Genomic DNA, 20,225 nt, shown 5'->3' with positions numbered 1-20,225 from the left:
GCCACCACTAAGATGGCGGCGAGGCGCTGCCGCCCCGCCCCGCGGGCGCTGCCCTCCCTGGGCCGGCCGCTCCCCCTGCCGTCGCGGTGGCTGCTGCCGCCGCCGCCTGTCGCCGTGTGATGAGAGCATCAGCCCTCACTGCCACGTCTCCCGGGCAGCTGCGCAGGGCCGCGCCGGGGTTGCCGAGCTCGTGCCGTCCGCCTCCCTTTCCTCCCGTTCTCGGGGGGCTGCGGCCGCCCGCCCCCGCCCCGCCGCGGGGCTCCGGGCAGCGGCGGCCGCCAGGTGGGTCCGCCCGGCGGCAGGAGGAGCGATCCGCGGAGGAACCCGCTCCGCCGCCCCGTCCCACCCGGCGGCCCGGGGCAGCGCTGCCCTCGGGAGGGAACCCGCTGCCGGCCGATGTCCGAGCGGCGCCTGGATGTGTGAGTACCGCTCCGTCCGTCCCGCGCCGATGGAGATGCCCGGGTCCCTCAGCGGGGCTCCGGACGGCTATCGGTGTTCCGCGGCTTTCCTCTGAAAACGCGAGGTGCTGCCGTCCCCAGCTCCGCGATCTAGACGCGGCTTCGTGCTCGAGCCGTGCGCTCGGGCTCAGACAACGTGTCCGGGCGTGTTAGGGGAGCCGGGCTCTTCGCGGCCGACGGACGGGGATCCAACGCGTGGAAGTGTGCGTGGGGCCGCGGGGAGGGAAGGGGGTGTCTGGTCCGGGCTCTCCGCACCGTGCCGAAGGGACGGGCCCTGCCACGGTGTGACGGAACCCGAGCAACCCCGCGGGGCCCGGGGAGGCGGCGGCGGAGCCCTGACTGCCGGGGTTGGCTCTGCGTACCGGGGAGGGAGCGCGGCAGGCTCCATGATGCAGCACGGGGTTAGGCCTCGTTGCAGGGGCGGCTCTCTCTCTGTGCTGGGGTCTCTTTGCTGCGTGAATGCTAGCTGGCACACAGGCAGCTTTGTTTGCAGAGTCTGGTCGCTCTCATGCGTGCTTTTCGAGGGGAATAACAGGTCCCCGGTGTCTGTAATGGCTGTAAGGGAAGGAAGAAGATGTCTGTACTCAGAGTGGTGAGTTGTACAGCGTTTAGAGGTGAGGCATCCGCTCTGTAGCCAGCCTAGGTCTGCTAACTGCTTGCAGTCAGAAAAGACTGGGTGACCAGCCATGGGAGCAAAAGGGATCAGCTGTTTCACAGGGTGTTGAGAGCAGAGCGGGACACCAGCCTTCTATTTAATCTGCTCTGCATCTTTACTCAACTCCTGACACTGCTGGTGCTGGCCTGCTTTGTTTCTGACACTTATTTCTCCTCCCAGAGAGCAAGCTCCTCTAGCTGGATGCTCTGCTGATAAAAACCCAGCTCTGTCAATACCAGAGTATTGGCCGGGCAGTGCCAGTCCCTTTGGGAACTGTGCTGAAGCCTCCCCACGCCCCTTTTCTCAGACAGGAACTTCTTCAGGAGTGGATGCAGCCACTCTTTGTTTCTGTTCTCAGCTGTCTGGTTGTTGTTTCACAGCGCAAACCAGCACGAAGCGTGGGAATGCCATCCAGATCGTATTTGTTTGGAGGGATCGTGTGATATCTTGGCCCGTCACACTGTGAAGTGCACTCCTAATTTTAAGGCCACGGAGCAGTGCCTGTGTACCTCCCCCTATGCTCGGGCTCACTCCTGGCGGTCTCCTGGCAGACCTGCCAACCTGCAGCCACTTGTGCCATGGTTTAAGGAAGGTCTGAATATCCACACTCCTATTTAACAAAGGCCTCCCTACTATCTCAGCCCTGAGCCATCCAGATCACTGATGATGCTAAAAAGGCAAGCATTTTCCATTTCTTTTTCCTTACTTTTTTTACTTTGCATGTCAGTCTGACTGTATATGATGGATGGTTCAGCTTCCTTCTTTGGTAGGGAATGTTTCAATTCTGCTTGTAAGAAAACAAATGGTTTTCAGGACTTGTTGAAAAGTACAGTTTAGCACCTTTCTGAATAAAAGAATACTTTTTACAGGGGCAGTAATGGCATCCTGTGGTAGCCAAGGAAATAAAGCTATTTTCATCATGGTGACCTGTCTATATTAGCAATATTGTGCGTCACTAATATGGTTATACTTGTATGTATTATTCAATACCAGACAGGCCTAATCGCTTTCTTTTTTGTCTGTGCTTGCTTCAGTAACTGCCTTTTGGTCTGAAATTTACAGAGGTGGAATTAAATTACATACGTAGTATTAGAGGGGAAGAAAAACATTCAGCTGTGTTTGGTATCAGGCAGTACTGAACGCAAGTCTCTCTTTGAAAATGTCTGCATTGTGAATTCTGGATGTCACAGAAGTAACATTTCTCTTTCACAGGCATCAAATCGGGATGTTTGAAAATACAGCGTGTGTGCTAGAAATGGTTGGTACGGTGCCGTCCAGTTTCTGTGGGCGTTCAGTTCAGAAGCTGGTCAGGCAGTTCACACTACTGTAGGGTTGCAGATGCTAAAGGTGGGTGTGTAGAGCAGAGCAACAGGACAGTGCTGATTCTGAGACCATACAGCTCCTCTGTCTCAGAGCTTACCCTGTGCGTTTTCCTTCTGAGGCTCGATTCAAGGCCAGGCTGGATGTGGCTCTGGGCAGCCTGGTCTGGTGGTTGGCAACCCTGCACATAGCAGGAGGATTGAAAGAAGATCGTCAGTGTGGTCCTTTTCAACCCAGACCGTTCGATGGTTCTGTTCGATGGTTCTGTTCGATGGTTCTGTTCGATGGTTCTGTTCGATGGTTCTGTTCGATGGTTCTGTTCGATGGTTCTGTTCGATGGTTCTGTTCGATGGTTCTGTTAGATGGTTCTGTTAGATGGTTCTGTTAGATGGTTCTGTTAGATGGTTCTGTTAGATGGTTCTGTTAGATGGTTCTGTTAGATGGTTCTGTTAGATGGTTCTGTTAGATGGTTCTGTTAGATGGTTCTGTTAGATGGTTCTGTTAGATGGTTCTGTTAGATGGTTCTGTTAGATGGTTCTGTTAGATGGTTCTGTTAGATGGTTCTGTTAGATGGTTCTGTTCGATGGTTCTGTTCGATGGTTCTGTTCGATGGTTCTTCTTCTTGCATTGCCATTGAGCTGGAGACCTGGTACAGTTTAGCATCAGTGCTGCTCTGCTGACTGAAGCACAAGAAACTGTAAGTAAGACAAGACGTTTTGGCCATCAGCCTTCTTCTTCTTGCAGCGATCCTTTGCTGCCATCGTGCCCTGCTCCCTGCCTGCAGAGTTTGGTCTATCGCAATGAGAGGCAGCATCACAAACTTAGCGCTCTTCTCTTCTTTGTTCACCTCACCACAGCAGGTCTCTTGTGGTGATGGAAACTTCAGTACCACAACTAGATAAGAGGCAGAGCTTTTAGCAGGTGATGGTTCTAAAATTAGAGGTAAGCCTCTGTGTGACTGAATCATTTTGAGCTGTCACAAACTCTCCTGGAAGATTTCCTGCCATTCTTCGTGAGGTATATTCACTCGAGAGTCATTTCCAACCCTTTTTTTTTTTTTTTTCTGACGTGGATGGAATGTGTTGCAAGCGGAAAACAAGACTTCTGGTGGGAAGTGAGTATTGTGCAACCGAGTTAGAAAAGCTGGGTTGGTGACCATGGTGCAGCAGCATCCACATGTGCTGGTTTGAAGCAGCAGCAGCATCACTAGACTTCTGTGGCCCATAAATGCAGAGCATTCATGCAAATTCAGACCGCCAAACTGATGTTGGTGTAATTAATCATACCGGGGATTAATGTGTCCTACTGCATTTCCTGCTCTGCATGTGCTTTTATGAGGTTCTGAGTGCTGCCCACCAGAGTAATAGAAATGGGATCAAGATCTTTACTGCTTGGTGGAGAGATTACATGACCAGGCCACGTGAAATGGATAAAGTATTGCCTCTGCCTGTTGTTTAAGATGGAAATAGAGGGTAGTTGATGTATTCTCTTGTGTTTTGTGTTTTAATGCAGATTAAGCACTCCTGGTATGCAAATTACAGCTCATTTAGAATTCTGCTTTTCTACAGTGTCAGGGACGTGGAGGCTGTCATTGCACCAATGCTTTCCGATTGGAATTCCAGTCCGAAGACTTGGAGAAAGGCTCTAGAGATGCAGGGAGAAGCCAGGCCCTCTGCAGAATCTGCTGGATCCATTTTGATGGGGTGTGGGGATGCACAGCTGTGTGTCCGTGGTACGAGTAGAAGTTACATTCGATGCTGTTAGGGCAAAAAACGTGAGACGACTTTGCAAAGTGCTTCTTGTGCTCCACGTCTTCAAACTCACTGCTGCAGATAGCAGATGCCTGCCTTATTTTTAGCTGCGTGAGGACAAAATAGAAAAATCCTAGTGACTCCCCATGGTTTGTCATCGTGGCTGGTCTCCATTAAATTAAACATAGAGGTTGGCAGAGAAGCAAAACCAGCAGGAAAGCTGCTTCTGTTTGTTTTTAAAAAGAGCTCATCTAAAGCGCTAGAATAATACCATAAAAATATTCACTACTACATACAGAGAACCCCCAGGAGGAGAAATACTTTGTCCAACTGCTTATCCCTTTTGAGATAGGGAAGTTGAGGCCTGAATCAGTAAAACAACTTCCCTGCAAGACAGTGGAAGAGGAGAGACTAAAAAGCAAAGGTTTGCCGGCTTGCAGTCAGGTTCTTGTGCTGTTGGTCCACATGTATGTGTTGAGAAAGGGAGAAGAAAGTGCATGCTTGTTAGGCTGTGAATTAAAAGGTGGGTTCTTGAGGCGGAAGGGTTCCTTTTTTGTGTGTTAGCCAGTCTCCGTGCTGGCCATACATGAACCTAGCTCCACATCAGTGTCGCACTAGAAATGCCTAGATGCCTGGCAAGTCCTCTGACCTCCTGGCAGTCGATTTATCTTACAGCAAAGAGTGAAGAAAAATGATTTCTACAGTGAACTTTTGTCTCTCCCTGCAGTAGCTATGTGGAATTGGAGCTTAAAACTTGTGGAGTTACGTATCCAAAGCTTATTTTGGGTCTGAAGCTCAAACTCTCAAGGGCTTTCATATGACAGCGCAAGTTGTCTTTAAGAAACATATGTCTAGCTTAGTAAATCCTGCCAGCTCTTCTTTGTGAATCTCTTGCACTGTCCAAGATGGGAGTTCCTCTCCTTTTTCCCATACGATTTAGAAGCATGGGAGCTGTAGGACCAAAATAACAATGATCCAACTAGTCAGGACTGTGTTTCCTGCTGGTGCTGGAAAAGATCACCATTCTGTCCTGTTTTCATACAAGAGCAAGCAAATGCTTTCTTTATTCCAAAATCCAGTATTTGGCAGCGTTTATTGCTGTATACAACGGAGGAGGCCAAAGAAAACCTTAACATCTTGTGAACTGTGTGATACCGTTGTCTTGCTGGGAAGTGTCTCATTGGTCACTCGTAGCAGGTCGGCCCTCGAGGGCCATATGTTGGTGGGTTGGTTTTTCTTTTATTATTATTTTTTTTGCAGTTTGTTTTGAACATGATTTCACTTGTCTTCATTCATAAGAACATTATAGTTCTTCATTCAAGTCTTACTGAGCCGTTTGCTGTGACATCCTGCAGCACCTAATTGCACAATGTAATTACATGGTTATGAGGCGCTGTTTTATTACCTCACGAATGGCAGCTTTGTTCTTGCTCTCCTGTAGCCAGCGGTTCATTGACAGTGCTTTACTTCCAGCTCACAAGGACTTCAGTTCATCTGTATTTAGTGTCATAAAACCATAGAATGGCCTGGGTTGAAAAGGACCGCAGTGATCATCTCGTTTCAACCCCCCTGCTATGTGCAGGGCTGCCAACCACCAGACCGGGCTGCCGGGAGTGCTTGCGAGTCTCTGAGCTTTCTGGGAAGCATAGAGCAATCCTTTGCAGTTACTACAAATAACAAAGCTGAGGCAAAAGAGCTTCCTGAAGAATGCATCATAGAAGAGGACGAGGGAACGACATGAGGAAGAGGTGCCTACATTCCCAGCAGCTTGCTTCTGCTACTGCCATGGTGTGCAGCAGCATCTGACGGAGGGCTCTGTCTCCTGTATACCCCTGAAGTAAGGAATTTGAGGAATTTCTGAGGACTGCAGGGTTTGAGTTGGAAACCCTTCTCCATTTTTAGAAGTTGCTTTTTCATTCTCTCGGGTAATTTCCTTTTGTCTCTTTCCCATCCTTAAGGAGCACGTCTGCAAAATGAACTAAACAACGCTTATTGCACCCACTCCAACCTGGGTGGGCTTTTCCTGGAGAACTTTTCATTCCTTTTATCAGTGGGTGTGTGAAGAACTGTGACAGCTACAAATGGCAAGTGCTGCCTTCACCTTGTCTTTCTGTCAACCTGCCTCAGCGAGGATGCCTGAAATCAGTCCTATAGTTGTGCCGTGTTAGAAAAGCCCACGGTAACTTGCTCACTCTGGTTGGTTTTATTGCAAAGGTGGTTCCAGGCTCTTACTCACAAGAAGAAATGAACCTGGCAGTGCTTCACCTGACAGTGACAATTCACAGCCTGCTCTGGGCCAACTTGCTGCATCCAGAGCTCGGCCCTTGCTTCCACTCTAGGGGGCTTTCTGCATCCATCTGCAATGAGCCTCCTCCTTAACCCGCTTCTCCTGCAAACTGGTTGCAACGTGAGGCTGTGGAAAATGTGCTGACTTGGGAGACCTTGCCCCTAACCGGTTTGGCCTCCCTGCTCAGGGCCAGCTGGCAGGTGTGTGCCTTCCCAACCAGCCCCAGTTGAAAGGTTCTGTTTGCTCAGCGCTGGGGGACCTCTGCGCGAGCCAAATATTTGGCTTTCCACCTGATAACCTATCCGTTATTTCCTGCTGAAAACGTTGCAGCCACCGAATGCTCTTTCATGCCTGAACCTGGTTGGTGTTTCTGCAGATGTTTCGTAGCATCCTGGTGTTCGGTGTGGCGGATGTGATGCTGTCAGCAAGGCAGCCTCGTGATCGAGATGCAGGCGTCACCGTTCCTAGGCTCTGCTCGTGATGTATGTGTGTATTGTTTGCATCGTGTTGGGTCAGTCAATTGCCAGCAATCGGTTGTCTGAAGTTTTTTCATCTGTAAAAGTGTTTTGTTGTCATTGTTTTTAGTAAAAAGTAAAATTCTCATGTTGAAGGTAAGTAAGAATGAGCCACAATAACTAGGACTCATGGCAGTGCCAGAGAAAACTTAAATATAGTGTGAAATTACTGCTAACTTGCACAGACATGGGGGTTGTGGGACAAATGCAGGTTTGGGGTTAGGTTGACCAGACTCAGTGACTTGAAGCAGGGATCTCCATAACCCTTTTTCACATGGGTTGTTTCAGTTTTGGAGACTGGCTGGAGAGACGGGGAAATAAGTAGAAAGAGCTATTTGTCTTCTAGCTGAAAGTCAGGATAAATAAACTGCTGTCTGGGACACAAGGAGTTGTTGTCAGCTGTGGGCACCAGCCACTGCTATCCTCCAAATTCATAGGTCTTTCGCTCAGGCTGGGCTGAGCCAAAAAGATCTTATGTGGCCTTTTGCCTCTGTGGGCTGGAAGCTGGAGCCTCGCAGCTCATTCAGGCAGTCCTTTGGGTTCCCTCCCAGGATAGGTGCCTTTGAAGAACAGCAAGTTGAGAAGCTGGCATGCTGCAGGGTAGGGAGCGTTTACCAGACGCCTGGATGCAGGAGCTGGTGATGTGCAGCACTAACTGCCATGGCGAGGGAGCTGCAGCAGTGATGTTGAATGGCATCCTCGCTGATGGTGATGTGTTGCTTCACCCCAAGGTGTCACATGCTTATTAGGCAGGAATAAGCCTCTCTGATCAAGGCGGAGATCTGCAATGACAGACCTGCGGTCTTTCAGGCTGCGTCACTTCAAGTGGAGATGGCCATATTTCTCTCTCCACTTTTGAGAGCATCTGCCTGTAGGACTCGTGGAGCCAAGCAGTCTCTTGAGTGTTCTCTGAGCTCTGACAGTTCTCAGGCCTTGGTGCAGCGGGCTTCCAGAGGGGATTGGAAGCTGGGAGTTTTCTCCAATTAAAAAGCATTAATGCTATCAAAATAACTGGCTAAGCATTATAACGTTTCCAGCAAAGAGATGGGGAGCCAGGCAGTTTTTTTGTTCTGATGAATCACTGACTCTCTTCTGAGCTGTCCCCTGTAAGTGCTGTTTAGACAGCTGCTGATGCAGGAATACTATGCTTACGGATGGCCCCTGGGGAGCAGGAAGGGCACCGATTTGCTCACCTCCCTGCTGGTGGGTAATTGGTCTGCTGAGCTCTCTTCATCCCTCGGGTCTTGCTTGTGGCAGTGGTTCCTGCCCATCTCTGTCCTGGTGGTTGGTGGAGAGAAATGAAATGTCCACGAGCTGTCTGTAGTCAGAGAAGCACAAATCAGAAACTGGAAGGGCTGGTGCCTTTTGTTCCCGGCTCTTCTGTTAACCATGTCACAGATGAAGGTTTCATCTCTGTCCCGAAGAGAGCCATCACAGCTCTCCATATGCATTTTCAGGACCGCTGCTGTGTAGCTGATCCCCCAAATCTTCTGTGTGCATTTTTGGGATGCCCATACCTGCTTTGGAGGGCAGGGGATCTCAGGACAAGGGCAGTTTCTGATCTGGGAATGCTGGGGATGAAGGCATGATATATGAAGGGAAATCACAGGTCAACTGGGAAGAACCATTTGGAATTAAACTAATGGACTGAAAGGTCTTTTCAGGAAAAGCTTTTATCTGCTGTTATTCACTTTCTGCCTGAGACTACATGAAATGAGTGCTGATGGAGTGGGAGCTCTGCAAACAAGAGACAGGAGCCTGGAAGGACTGTGTAGGCTCTTTATGAAAGGTCCTAATGACTTTGGTGCACACAAGAATCTTACCTGGTAGAGTAAAGGTCGCAGGCACTTCTTCTTCTCCAAAGCCAAAGGGTGGGAATGTGATCATGCAGTGTCCAAGTGTCTCTCGGTAAGCACATGAAGCATACTCATTGGAGTGTATGAATGACAGCTGCTAAATCACGTGCACAGATTATTCAACGTGGCATAAAATACTCTCCACTAACTCTTTAACAACTCCAATTAGTACATCAACTTATGCGCATGACATCCGCTGTCATAAATGGCGTGCTGGTCGAGTTGGATCGATTGTTTTAGCTTCCTCAGTGCCTGTAGTAGTTTAATTTGGCTTAAAGAGGTTTTGAAAGTTACTTCCTTTAGGACTGTGGGGTTTTGGGTTGTTTTTTAATGCCTGAAATACAGATATTCTCAGACAGAACTCTAGAACATCCCAGGCAAGGTTGTGAGTTTTCAAGTATTGTCTTGAAAGGGAGAGAAGGACTTTGTTCTCTGTTGTGTTGTTGCAGGGATTAGAATAAGAGTTCTGAAGTCTGCCAGAATGCGTTATTTTCTTCCAAACCGAATGCATCTGGTGTTTACTCTCTCCTTTCGTGCAATTTCACAACATGGTTCTTTTTCTTCCACAGTCTGTTTTACTTTAAGTGACCTTCATGTGGGAACGTGCAGAGCGTTCGTCTGTAAAAAAACACCTTATTTTTGTTGCATCTTTGAGTTGGCTGCTGGGGTAGAGACAAAGCTTGAGAAACTTGTAAACCAAAGTGGGGCGGGGGTGGGGAACCCAACAAAACCCAGCATGTATTTCTATTCCTTTTTGGAGTCGTTCTGTGTTCATGGTGACAGTGATGTGACTCATTCAGCAAACTTTCAGCCCTTCTGCCAGCTATTTCTCAAGTTTTTCAAGGAGGTGATAACTGAATTAGACACAGATAATGGGTTCCAACCGTAAGTTTCAGAGCGAGGTTGAGAGCTCCCCAGAAAGCGGGAGTGTTTTTCTTGGATTCTGGGTCGGTTCTGGCTATGATGTTTTGCCAATAGGGCACCATAGCAGCCTCCAGAAATGCAGACACACTTCTGGAAGCTGCTCTCTCAGCGTCATGGCTCTGTGCACAGCGTGCTCGTTAGGAATGGCTTCTGGGATTTGCACTCCAGTTTTAACCCATCAGTCTGACAGCCACCAGAAACTTTCCTGACTGTTGTAATCCTTGTAGGCTTGGGTAAGGTCAATGAAATGAAAGCATAATGATATGGGAAGTGATAAAGTCTGTGCCAGAGAAGCCATCTTCATTACTGATACCAATTTCCTAATCTCTCTCATGGTAGTTCATTTTAAGGAACCGATTCACTTGTATGTCATTTGAAATAAATATTTATAAACTCATGTTTTAATGTATTATTTTTTAGGGCTGGGCTGTGTGGTTGCCCATCCGCACACTTGAAGGGCACCCATTCATGTGCATTTTGCTGCACTACCCTGGTAGCTGGAGCCCTTTTTAAATAGGCCTCCTACTATCAGAACCGTGCAATTCACTGCTTTGCTAAACCTTCACGGACACCAATTAAAACTGTCTGTTTTGAGCTCTAGCAGAGGGGGTCCCAATTACATATCAGCATCAGACCCCATCAAGTGATGCTCTGGTGTTTTGAAAGATCTGCAGAGCTCCGAGCGCTCCTCACACTGGAACAGAAAGAGGGTTCTTTCCATATTTGCTTTTGAAACATGGCATGCGGTTGTGCTGACTCCAGCGCTAGAGGTGCACGGTGGGAACTTCCCAGCCAAGAGGAACTGCTGCAAGTCATTGGTAGATAACATAAGCCGACCCTTTCTAAAGACACAGCATTGGTGGATTCTGTTCTTTGTATGCAGGCGGACACTGACCCAGTACCGCTGAAGTCACACAGTCTGTTAGGGTGGTGACGGGTGTCCCTGATTTACCTCTCTGTGTTAGAGTGGCTGCCTTTTGCATGAATTCATTTATGTGGGGTTGTGAAGCACTTTAACTGTAGTTCATTGACTAAGTGACGATTCTGCTTCTTTTGCAGACCTGGGAAGGCTTCAGGATCATCTGGGTCTCTGGGCACAGCCTGCTGGAGGCACTGGAAGTGGACTGGTTCCTGGTCATGCCCGGTGGAAGGAGGGGACCCAGCCGGCAGCAGCTAAGCCGTTCAGCTTTGCCTTCTCTCCAGACTCTGGTTGGTGGGAGCTGTGGAAACGGTACTGGTTTGAGAAACAGGTGAGGACAAAGGTAGGACTGTTGAGACATCTGTGGCTAGGATAACGTTGAAAGCTTCAACTCCTGTCTGCTGTAAGCTCTGATCAGTGGTTCAGACAAGGAATTGGGAGATGGAATCCTCTATGCAGCATTAGATGAGAGTAAGCCCTGCAGTGCCCACCCAAGAAGAAACATGCTCTGTGTTAGAAGCCTCTTCCAGTTTCTCTTCCCAGCCCTGCTGTGACACGTTTCCCTCTGCAGTACTTCTCTCTGCACACTAAAATCTGCCCCATGGGGAGGCTTGTAGAAGTGGGGTTGCAGTTATGCAGTATTCATTTTGTCTTTCCCTGCAGCAGCTTGCAGAGGAGTGAATCCCAGCACATTATGAATCCTTGCCTCTATTACTAGGCTGCCTGTGGTGCTGTAGGAAATTACTGTGACACATCAGAGTACAGCTGTGAGCCCCCCTCCTACCTGACAGGAAGAAGAGGCAGGAGGATGTGTGTTGTTTTGACACTGCTGGATCCACACAAGACCAGTTCTCACAGTTTGCAAAGCTCATCTCTGTTTTCTGGGGAAGCTGGAGGTGGAATAAGGAACTCTCAATAACATTTAGGGCTCCGCATTTAGCATGAAGACTACAAGGGCCTGTACCAAAGTGAGCAGACTAGAAAAGCTGTTTGCTGCACTTTGAGGCCTTGATCTACTTGGTATAGGTTCATCCTTACAGAATAAAGAGATTTAAACCATTGAGTTGTGGCTTTAAAGACTTCTCTGTCTTGGATGGGTGGACGGATGGCTCAGTCTTAGACTTTAGAGGAACAAGTGACAGTGGAGACCTTGGTGTCGGCATCTCAGGGCCGTTGGGGAGCATTGCTTATCTTGGTTTCAGTTAGACACAACATAACGTACATCTGAACGTTTCTCTGCCAGTTCTGTATACGAGAGCTTTTAGTTGTCATAGCCTCATCCAAAAGATAGGCAAGAAGGAAGTGTGAGCTCATTTGAGAGGTCAGCCTCAAGGAAGTGGCTTCATTCCATTTTTAGTTAACTTTCTTTAAGAGAGGAGCTCTCGGCAGAATGGCAGTGGGCGCTTAGCAGTACTGGGGAAGGAGGCTGTGTGCTGAAGTAGGTGCTACTGTAATAACGTCTTACAGGTGAGCCGAAGGAGCCAGCTTTAAGAGCTCAGTATGGCACAGAGTTCTTCGTGGCTTTTGCTTAAGGTTTCTTCCTTACTCTATGCTTTTATTCCCTTTGCAACTTGTCTGAAATACAGTTGAGCACATCACAGCACCTATCTGTAGTCTATCTGTAGTCTGCAGAAAATGCTGGCTAAGAGTTTCGTCCATGTTAAGAAGAAGATGAAGCTTAACACCAGTCTTGTGCCGGTAATACAAATGCAAGACTGATGCCATCTGTACTCGAGCAGTGCCCATTCCCAATTCAGAACCTTAAGCATTTCCTGCCCTAGGAAACAGTGGAGATAATGTATAACGTTTACCAAGTGAGTGGTATCTTTCTGCTTCAGGAATGGTAGTGCCATCAGCCTCTCTGCGCCTCCCATCACAGCGCTGATTACTCCAGAGCCTGTACGTCACTGCCGGATCCCTGACCTGCCATTAGACGGGAGCCTTCTCTTCGAATTCCTGTTCTTCATCTACCTACTGGTAGCCCTCTTCATTCAGTACATCAACATCTACAAGACTGTCTGGTGGTACCCGTACAATCACCCTGCTTCCTGTACCTCACTGGTGAGTTCCCCCAGCAAATACCACCGCTTGTGCTTTGGTGTTACACGGCTTCTTGTCATGCTTCTTTGGTCAGGATTCACCAAACCTTTGACATAAGGGGGTGAAGGGGACTTCAGTTACACCCCCATCAAACAGACTCATGTCATCCCTCGTTTTACAGGGCAGGGGGGGAAATACATGGAAGTTGAGAGAGGTTCTTCAGTGAAGCAAGCTTTCTTCACTGGAAGTTTCTGCAGGCGCTTGTATAGCCCCGGTAGCCACTACATTTTGAAATGAAGTTGAGTCTCCAGGAGCCTTCTGCCTCCTGCTGTGGGTGCTTCTACCCAGTGGAAATGACAAAGCCTGAGAAGAGGGATGATGGAGGTTTTTGTTAGTATCTCCCAACAGAACAGCAGCAGGGGAGTTGGAGAGGGAGTCAGATTCTCAGCTGATGTAAACCTTCTAGTCTCCTTAGTTTCGTTATTTTTTTCCCGTCTGAATGCCTTATACCTCAGTCAGCAAACCCTGACTGTGTAAATCTAACTTCTGAAATGGTCCTTAATTCATGTGGTCATCTTGCACTTAAACATGAGGTGGTTCCTTAGTTAACTGTGCAGACAGGTGGTGCTGGTGTTCCAGTTCTCCAGCTGTTAGTCTCAGAATCACCTCTGCGATGCTGGACACAGCTTTCGTTGAAGTAAAAGCATTCCACTTTAGTTTTCCTACCTGAAAACATTTTATGGACTATTCCCAGAATTCAAACATTCTCACATACCCAAAGTTTCCTTCTGAGACAGCACTATTCAGTCGGTTAACTGTTCTAGCCAGAACACATTTGATGACTTCACTGAAAAATTGTAAGGGTTCCAAGAGCTGTAGCTAACTTGATGCAGCCAAAATCAATATTAATACACATCTGTGGCCAACGCAGATGACATTTCTTACATGACCTTGATTATCAGAGAGCACTGGTGGTCACTACAGCCTATTTCTGAGGCAGAGAGCTAAAGTGAGTTGGTGTTTAGGACTCTGGGCTTGGCTGCCCTCGCTGTGGTTGGTTGGTGGCTTTTCCCAGGAGAACTTGCAGGCTGTTCTCCACAGTAGCGTCCTGGTCCTAAAGCTCCCTTTGACCCTCAGAATGCCTGCCCTCAAGTGGATTTTTTTTTCTCTCATGTGGGAAAGACCTTACCCCTGGAGATGTGCCTGTTTTACTCCCTTCTCCCGTGTTTCTCATAGGGAGATGAGGGGCATGCCTGTCTAAGGTACTAATGCTTTCAGCAGCCAGCTTTCCAGTCCCCACTCAGCTGGGTGGTTTCGGAGTCCCTTCCCTTGGTGAAGACGTTTTCTCTTTCCTTCTTCAGAATTTCCACCTTATTGACTACCACCTGGCGGCATTCATCACAGTGATGCTGGCGCGGAGGCTGGTGTGGGCCCTCATCTCTGAGGTAATGTTCCCACTGTTCCTTCTCCTGCTTGTAGTACTGATTGTGGAGCACAACAGCCTTAGAAAGTTCAGAAAACCGGAGAGCTGGAGCATTTCTTCCTCCTAAAGAAGTCTGACTGTGAAAGTCTAAAGATTCTGGGGATGCCCTGCTATCACGGGACTCCTGTCCTTGAGAGCACATGTGTCCTTCACTACTGGATAGCCCTGTTGCTTCTCAGCTCAAAGGAGATGAAATAACCCCACTGTTTTCTGTATCCCTGCAGGCACAATACTGTAGCTTACTATCTCGTGCCAGAAAAGTGACTGAGAGAAACTGCAAGTTGGGTAGTAGAATGGCTAATAGGTTAGCTAAGGCTGGAAGAGTGAACAGGAGATGGAAGAGAAGCATCAGAAGGAGGACATCTAAGTACACTGAAGTGAAATAGGAATAGCTGGCAGAACTGCTCTTCCTCTCCTGGTTACTCAGTAACTCTGAGGATCTGGTCATGTGAGCTTAGATTTTGAGACTCTCTCTGTGTTTGCAAGAGCAGAATCTGGTCAGGTATATGTTTGGTAAAGGTTGTTTTGAGGAAAATGGCAGCTTCTCCACTGAAACAGTTAATAACAACTCCAGACTGAGTAACTAGTTTTAAAAACAAATTCCCAACAGTTAAGAGCTGTTGAATGGGTGAGCAGAGAAGGTGGGATCTCAGAAGTTCTTTCATCTCTGATTTATGCCATTGTCATTTACGTTCCCATTCTCCCCATAAAGCCTCCCAGAGACTGAAATTTCTGCTTTGAAACTTCCATGCAAATTCTTGCACATCCCATTGGTTATACTCATAGAGTCACAGAGTGGTCTGGGTGGAAAAGGACCACAATGATCATTGAGTTTCCACCCCCTGCTATGTGCAGGGTTACCAACCTCCAGCCCAGGCTGCCCAGAGCCACATCCAGCCTGGCCTTGAATGCTTCCAGGGATGGGGTAACCACAACCTCCTTGGGCAACCTGTTCCAGTGCGTCACCACCCTCTGTGTGAAAAACTTCCTCCTCATATCTAACCTAAACCTCCCCTATATTAGTTTAAAAACATTCCCCCTTATCCTATCACTATCAACTCATGTAAACAGTCATTCCCCCTCCTGTTTATACACTCCCTTCCATAAAAGACTTTGCCATCTCCTGTTTGAAGACTGGAACAAGTTGTTTTACTGCCCCTTTGAAGATGCTTCCTCCTCTTTAGTCTGCAGTCTGGTGTACCCGGTAGAGGTGAATGGTGGAAATCCTAATGGATTGTGTGTGTGCACCATCTTCTCTTACCTCAACAGAGAACAATGTTATCTGCTTCTTTAGGAAAATGAATGCTGAAATGTGATCTTTGCCAAAGAAATAGCAAGAGGAAATGCTTTTCAGTCTATGCTGGAATATCATCAGAGCATTAAAGGACTTGAGTGAAAATAATTTTTACTTTGCAGCTTTACCTTTACTTCTGGAAGGAAGAGGGCAGCCATCCCTCTTACAGCATACTTCCTGACACCCTCTCACTGCTCTTCCTCCAGAGGCACCCGCTTGTGTTTGAGCACCAGTGCAGTAGGGCTGCTGAACATATCTTCTCTATTTGTAGGCCTCTCAGGTGGGCGCAACGTCAGTGATTCACTACATGGTGCGCCTGGTGCTACTCACCCTCTGTGGCTGGGTGCTCTGCTGGACTCTAGTCAACCTCTTCCGCAGCCATTCCGTTCTCAATCTTCTCTTCTTGGGCTACCCGTGAGTAACAACACCTTGTCATTTCAGGGCTGGGGGAATGTAGCTACCTAGGGGTGAGCCACTATGGGAACCTGAGCTGGTGGCTGGAATCTGTCCCTAAAACACAGGCAGACCAAAATCTCATCTTATGAATAAAGGGGAAGTAGGAGTAGCCAGAGGGTGATGTGGGGAGGAGCCCTGACTCTATGAAGCAAACTGCCTGCAGCGTGCTATTTGCATGACAGGCCTTCACTGCAGATGACAACTGAGCCATTGAGATCGCTTGTTCCGTGAGTGGGATTTAAAGAAGCATTCCTGCACAGTTTTGTTGAGTTGGGCATTGTCTTCGTGCGGTGTTCCTCTCAAAGGTGGTCCCTGCTTCATTCTGGGATGTCTGTCTTTTCAACCCTTCTTTCTTCCTTCTTTCCCCACAGGTTTGGTGTTTATGTTCCCCTGTGCTGCTTCCACCAGGACAGCAGAGCACAGCCCCTGCCTGCGGACTGTGGTTACTTGGTGCAGGATCAGATGGTGGACGATGGGGCTTCGGCTGTCAGCAGCCTGGTCAAACCCAAAGATTTCCTCTCGCTCCTATGGGAATCCTTGAGAGAACAGTTCAATAATCCTACATCTATCCCTACCCACAGCTGCCCCCTCTCCCCAGATCTCATCCGCAATGAAGTGGAGTGCCTAAAAGCAGACTTCAACCGCAGGATCAAGGAAGTTCTCTTCAACTCTCTCTTCAGTGCCTACTACGTGGCCTTCCTGCCACTGTGTTTTGTCAAGGTAGCTCTCGTTTGGTTCTCTTGTGCCCCTGTCTGCCGCCTCCTTCTGAATGTTGTGTGAATCGCTGCCGGGCCAGATTCTTGGTTAATTCCCCTTTTCTCTGTCTCCCCTTTGGCAGCCCGGATAGCGGAGCATGGCTGCATCCGGAGTGCACTAGTACTGCTCCTGGTTGGCGGATAGGTATTGCCATAAATGTGATGCACCTCTAGTCCCATCACCCCACTTACTAACTCCCCTTCTCCCACCCCCTGCCCTAGGCAGACGGATAGCGGTGTTCTTTGTAGAAAAGGGCACTTGTTGTTACCTGTCTCAGATCCAACATGGTCCTGGGTTTTGAGTGCTTGGATCAGAGGCTTTGGTGTTCAACCTGTTAGAAAGCAGAGCCAACTAGAATGTTTGGGAGCCTAAATTCAAGAACGCCTTGTCAGTGCGGGGGTTGTATCTATTGTCTTTTTCTAATTTATATGAGCTCCAGTTGGTGTAATGAAATGGGCAGGGCTCCACAATCCATGTAGCAGTCCTGGTGCAACTGGTGCTCCTGAAGCAGTTCTGTGGCAAGCAGACCCTCCTGTCATCTGCTGCTGGAGGAGGAGATGCACCAGCTGCAGCATCATGCCCCTGCCCTTTCTCCTGCAGGTCAAGGAGAAGGGAGCCTTGAGTGTTTCCTAGCTGTAACCCTCTGAAATCACTGGTCCAAAAGCGCATGCCTGTAATGTGTGGTGTGGGTCTGCTGGATGCACATGCAGTACGTCCCTTGTCATTCCCTCCTCTGCTGAGTGACAGTGGTGCCAAGCTCTTGTCCGGTCTGTTTGCAGAGCACGCAGTACTACGACATGCGCTGGTCTTGTGAGCACCTCATCATGGTGTGGATCAATGCCTTTGTCATGCTCACCACTCAGCTGCTGCCTCCCAAGTACTGTGACCTGCTCCACAGATCGGCTGCCCACCTTGGCAAGTGGCAGAAACTAGAACACGGCTCCTACAGCAATGCTCCACAGCATATGTGAGTGTGGGGATGGGGAGGGCTTGGCCTGCCCAGCAAGGGGCTGATGAGACACTCTGGTGGATGAGCACTGCTGATACTTGCTTATCTACTGAGGAAGCTTCTACACTCCTCACAGTGTCACAGGTAGTAGATGCAATTCAGATTTTTCTGTTCCCAGAAAACAGAAGTGTCTGCTCTGGAAAGCTGTCCAGAAGCTTCTCTGGTCAAAGTGCTGGTTTCTTCTCAGAGACAAACACTCTTGGCCGCTGGAGCAGTCGCATGGGGGCAAGGGTGGCCCCTCCAGCATAGCGGGCTAGGTTCTTGCATGGGGAGCCATTTCTTTACATTGCCCAGGCTGAGTCCTGGTGAGCTTGTGAGCTCCTTGCCTCTGTGTTTTTCAAGTGGGAGTGGGGTGTCACAGAGGGTTTGGTGTTTTTCAAGATGCAGCCCATTCCTGTGAACCCACATTCAGTGAGTTGAGAGCGTCCTCGCTCGTGCTTCCCCTTATGCTAACGCTCTGGCATTCTTTTCCCGCAGCTGGTCAGAAAACACAATATGGCCACAAGGAGTACTGGTGCGACGAAGCCGATGCCTGTATAAAGCAGTTGGGCCTTATAATGTAGCAGTGCCTTCCGACGTGTCCCATGCCCGCTTTTATGCAAGTATCTCTTCTCTTATTGGGTCACAGCTGTGGAAGGGAGGAGAGGCTTAAACATAGCAGCTTCAGCAGAGCAGGTCGTGTGGAACAGCGTGATGCTGGGCAGCAGTCAGTTGGTGCCAAACAAAAGGCCTGTTCTTAGCAGCAGGGTTTTCCCATCCCAGTATTACTCAGATGTCTGGTCAAGACAGAAGTAGTGGCTGCCTTATCAGTCTTTTCTCATTGTGGAGATGTAGCTCGTCAGACATTACTATGCTCACAAGAGCGTAGAACATCTTCTAGTAAAATGGGAAAGCACATCAGTTGGCCTGTAGGTTACTTTACCAGTCCAAGGAGAATGACTTTTGCACGCCTTGTTTCTTACACTGCTTTCCCTGTGTGGCAGCTTACAGCAGCTGGAATAGAAACACTTCTGCCCTGGCTCAGTGGTGCTAGTCAGAATGACGCTCACAGCTCTCTCCACTTGAACGTGGCCCCAAAAAAATGATCAATCTGCTTTTTACCTGTTTTCTCCACAGTTCCTTTTCCACCGTCCGTTACGGCTGCTCAACCTGCTGATTCTCATTGAAGGCAGCGTGGTCTGCTACCAGCTCTATTCCTTGCTGCGTTCAGAGAAGTGGAACCATACCCTCTCCATGGCCCTCATCCTTTTCTGCAATTACTATGTCTTATTTAAGCTCCTCCGGGACCGGATAGTATTAGGCAGGGCATATTCCTATCCACTTAACAACTATGGACTCAAGGCACACTAGGCCTGTCAAATGCGTACCTTTTCCCCTCCCCCTTCCCACTGGGCAGGGAGGGAACCTCAGAAAAGAATATTTTCGTACAGTTCTATTTTTTTTTCTTGCGGCGTTTATAAATATTTAAAATATTTTATATTTTGTATACTGTTGTTTTTGTGGGGGTGGGAAGGGAACCGGTGGCAATTAAATGTCGCTTTATAAACAAGGTGTTATTTTATATATATACACATATATATATATATATATATATAAAAAAACAGCTCGGTGTGTATATACCGTATATCTATACCCATACATATATCTATGTGAAGCAACAGGATTGTGCGTGTGGTCACTGTGTCTGCTTTGCTCACACAACCGCCTGGCTTGTTGGCAGGCTGTGGGGACGGAATCGCTGTTCATTAGGAACTGGTCTTAAAAACACGAGTGAGTGAAGAGGCAGGGGAAAACAAAACGGGGCTTTCAGCGGTGTGGGCAGTTCATCTGGACACCTCAGCACCAGGGCAGATGATCTGTGCTGGAAGCACGCTGCTGCTATACCAGTCTGGGGAAGGGGAAGAAGCGTTGTGCTGAATAGCAGGGTACAGTGCTGTCAATCAGCAAGAGCTTTCAGTTCCCTTTCCAGAGCTAGCAGCACACGAGTGTGGTATTCTAAGGAAGCCCTTCTTTGCTCTCACCCCTTTTCCTCTTCATAGCAACTCGAGGTTGCTAACTCCACCCGGAGAACGAACTAAATCTTGAAATAACAACCTTAAGGTAGTGTATCGCTTTAAAAAGCCTAACCTAGAAAGATGTTGGCTGTTTCATATTGCCAGCTCTACTACTTTGAGGAATTGCACAAAATTAGAGCGTATTCAGCCCTTTCCTTCAGTCAGAGGCGTTCCTGAAGAAATTTGTTCTTGTCAGACTCTGCAGCTCCCCTACTGCCATACAGTGCATTTTAGCAGTGTTTTACTCTTGGCTACTCTGAGTATTTAAGAAGTTACTAACAGCAGAGGAAATATTTTTTTCTTTTAATCACCTGCTCTTCATTCAGTTGAACTGTGTAGAACCTAATTAAGTAACGCTTATGGCGGTATCACAAAGGACTTGAAGATGAGAGACACAATATCAGCCATCATTAATTAACTGTGGATGCTGCTAGCAGCTGATCTTGGT

At 48.3% G+C, this 20,225-nt stretch overlaps 1 protein-coding gene across 1 annotated transcript; it reads left to right on the top strand.

Annotated features, from left to right (window-relative positions):
* Positions 1-50: 50 nt before the first annotated feature.
* Positions 51-20,068, top strand: TMEM39A (transmembrane protein 39A). Its single transcript, XM_072327178.1, has 9 exons — positions 51-419; positions 10,826-11,016; positions 12,524-12,746; positions 14,087-14,170; positions 15,774-15,916; positions 16,330-16,678; positions 17,494-17,681; positions 18,201-18,321; positions 18,840-20,068. The coding sequence occupies exons 1-9, from the start codon at positions 120-122 to the stop codon at positions 19,071-19,073; spliced, it is 1,833 nt and encodes a 610-aa protein (XP_072183279.1). The 5' UTR covers positions 51-119; the 3' UTR covers positions 19,074-20,068.
* Positions 20,069-20,225: the final 157 nt, after the last annotated feature.

This window comes from Excalfactoria chinensis, chromosome 1 (genome assembly GCF_039878825.1).
Source record: "Excalfactoria chinensis isolate bCotChi1 chromosome 1, bCotChi1.hap2, whole genome shotgun sequence".
In the NCBI taxonomy this organism is placed as follows: Eukaryota; Metazoa; Chordata; class Aves; order Galliformes; family Phasianidae; genus Excalfactoria; species Excalfactoria chinensis.
Note: the sequence above shows the minus strand (reverse complement) of the source record. Positions and strands in the feature narration are given on the sequence as shown.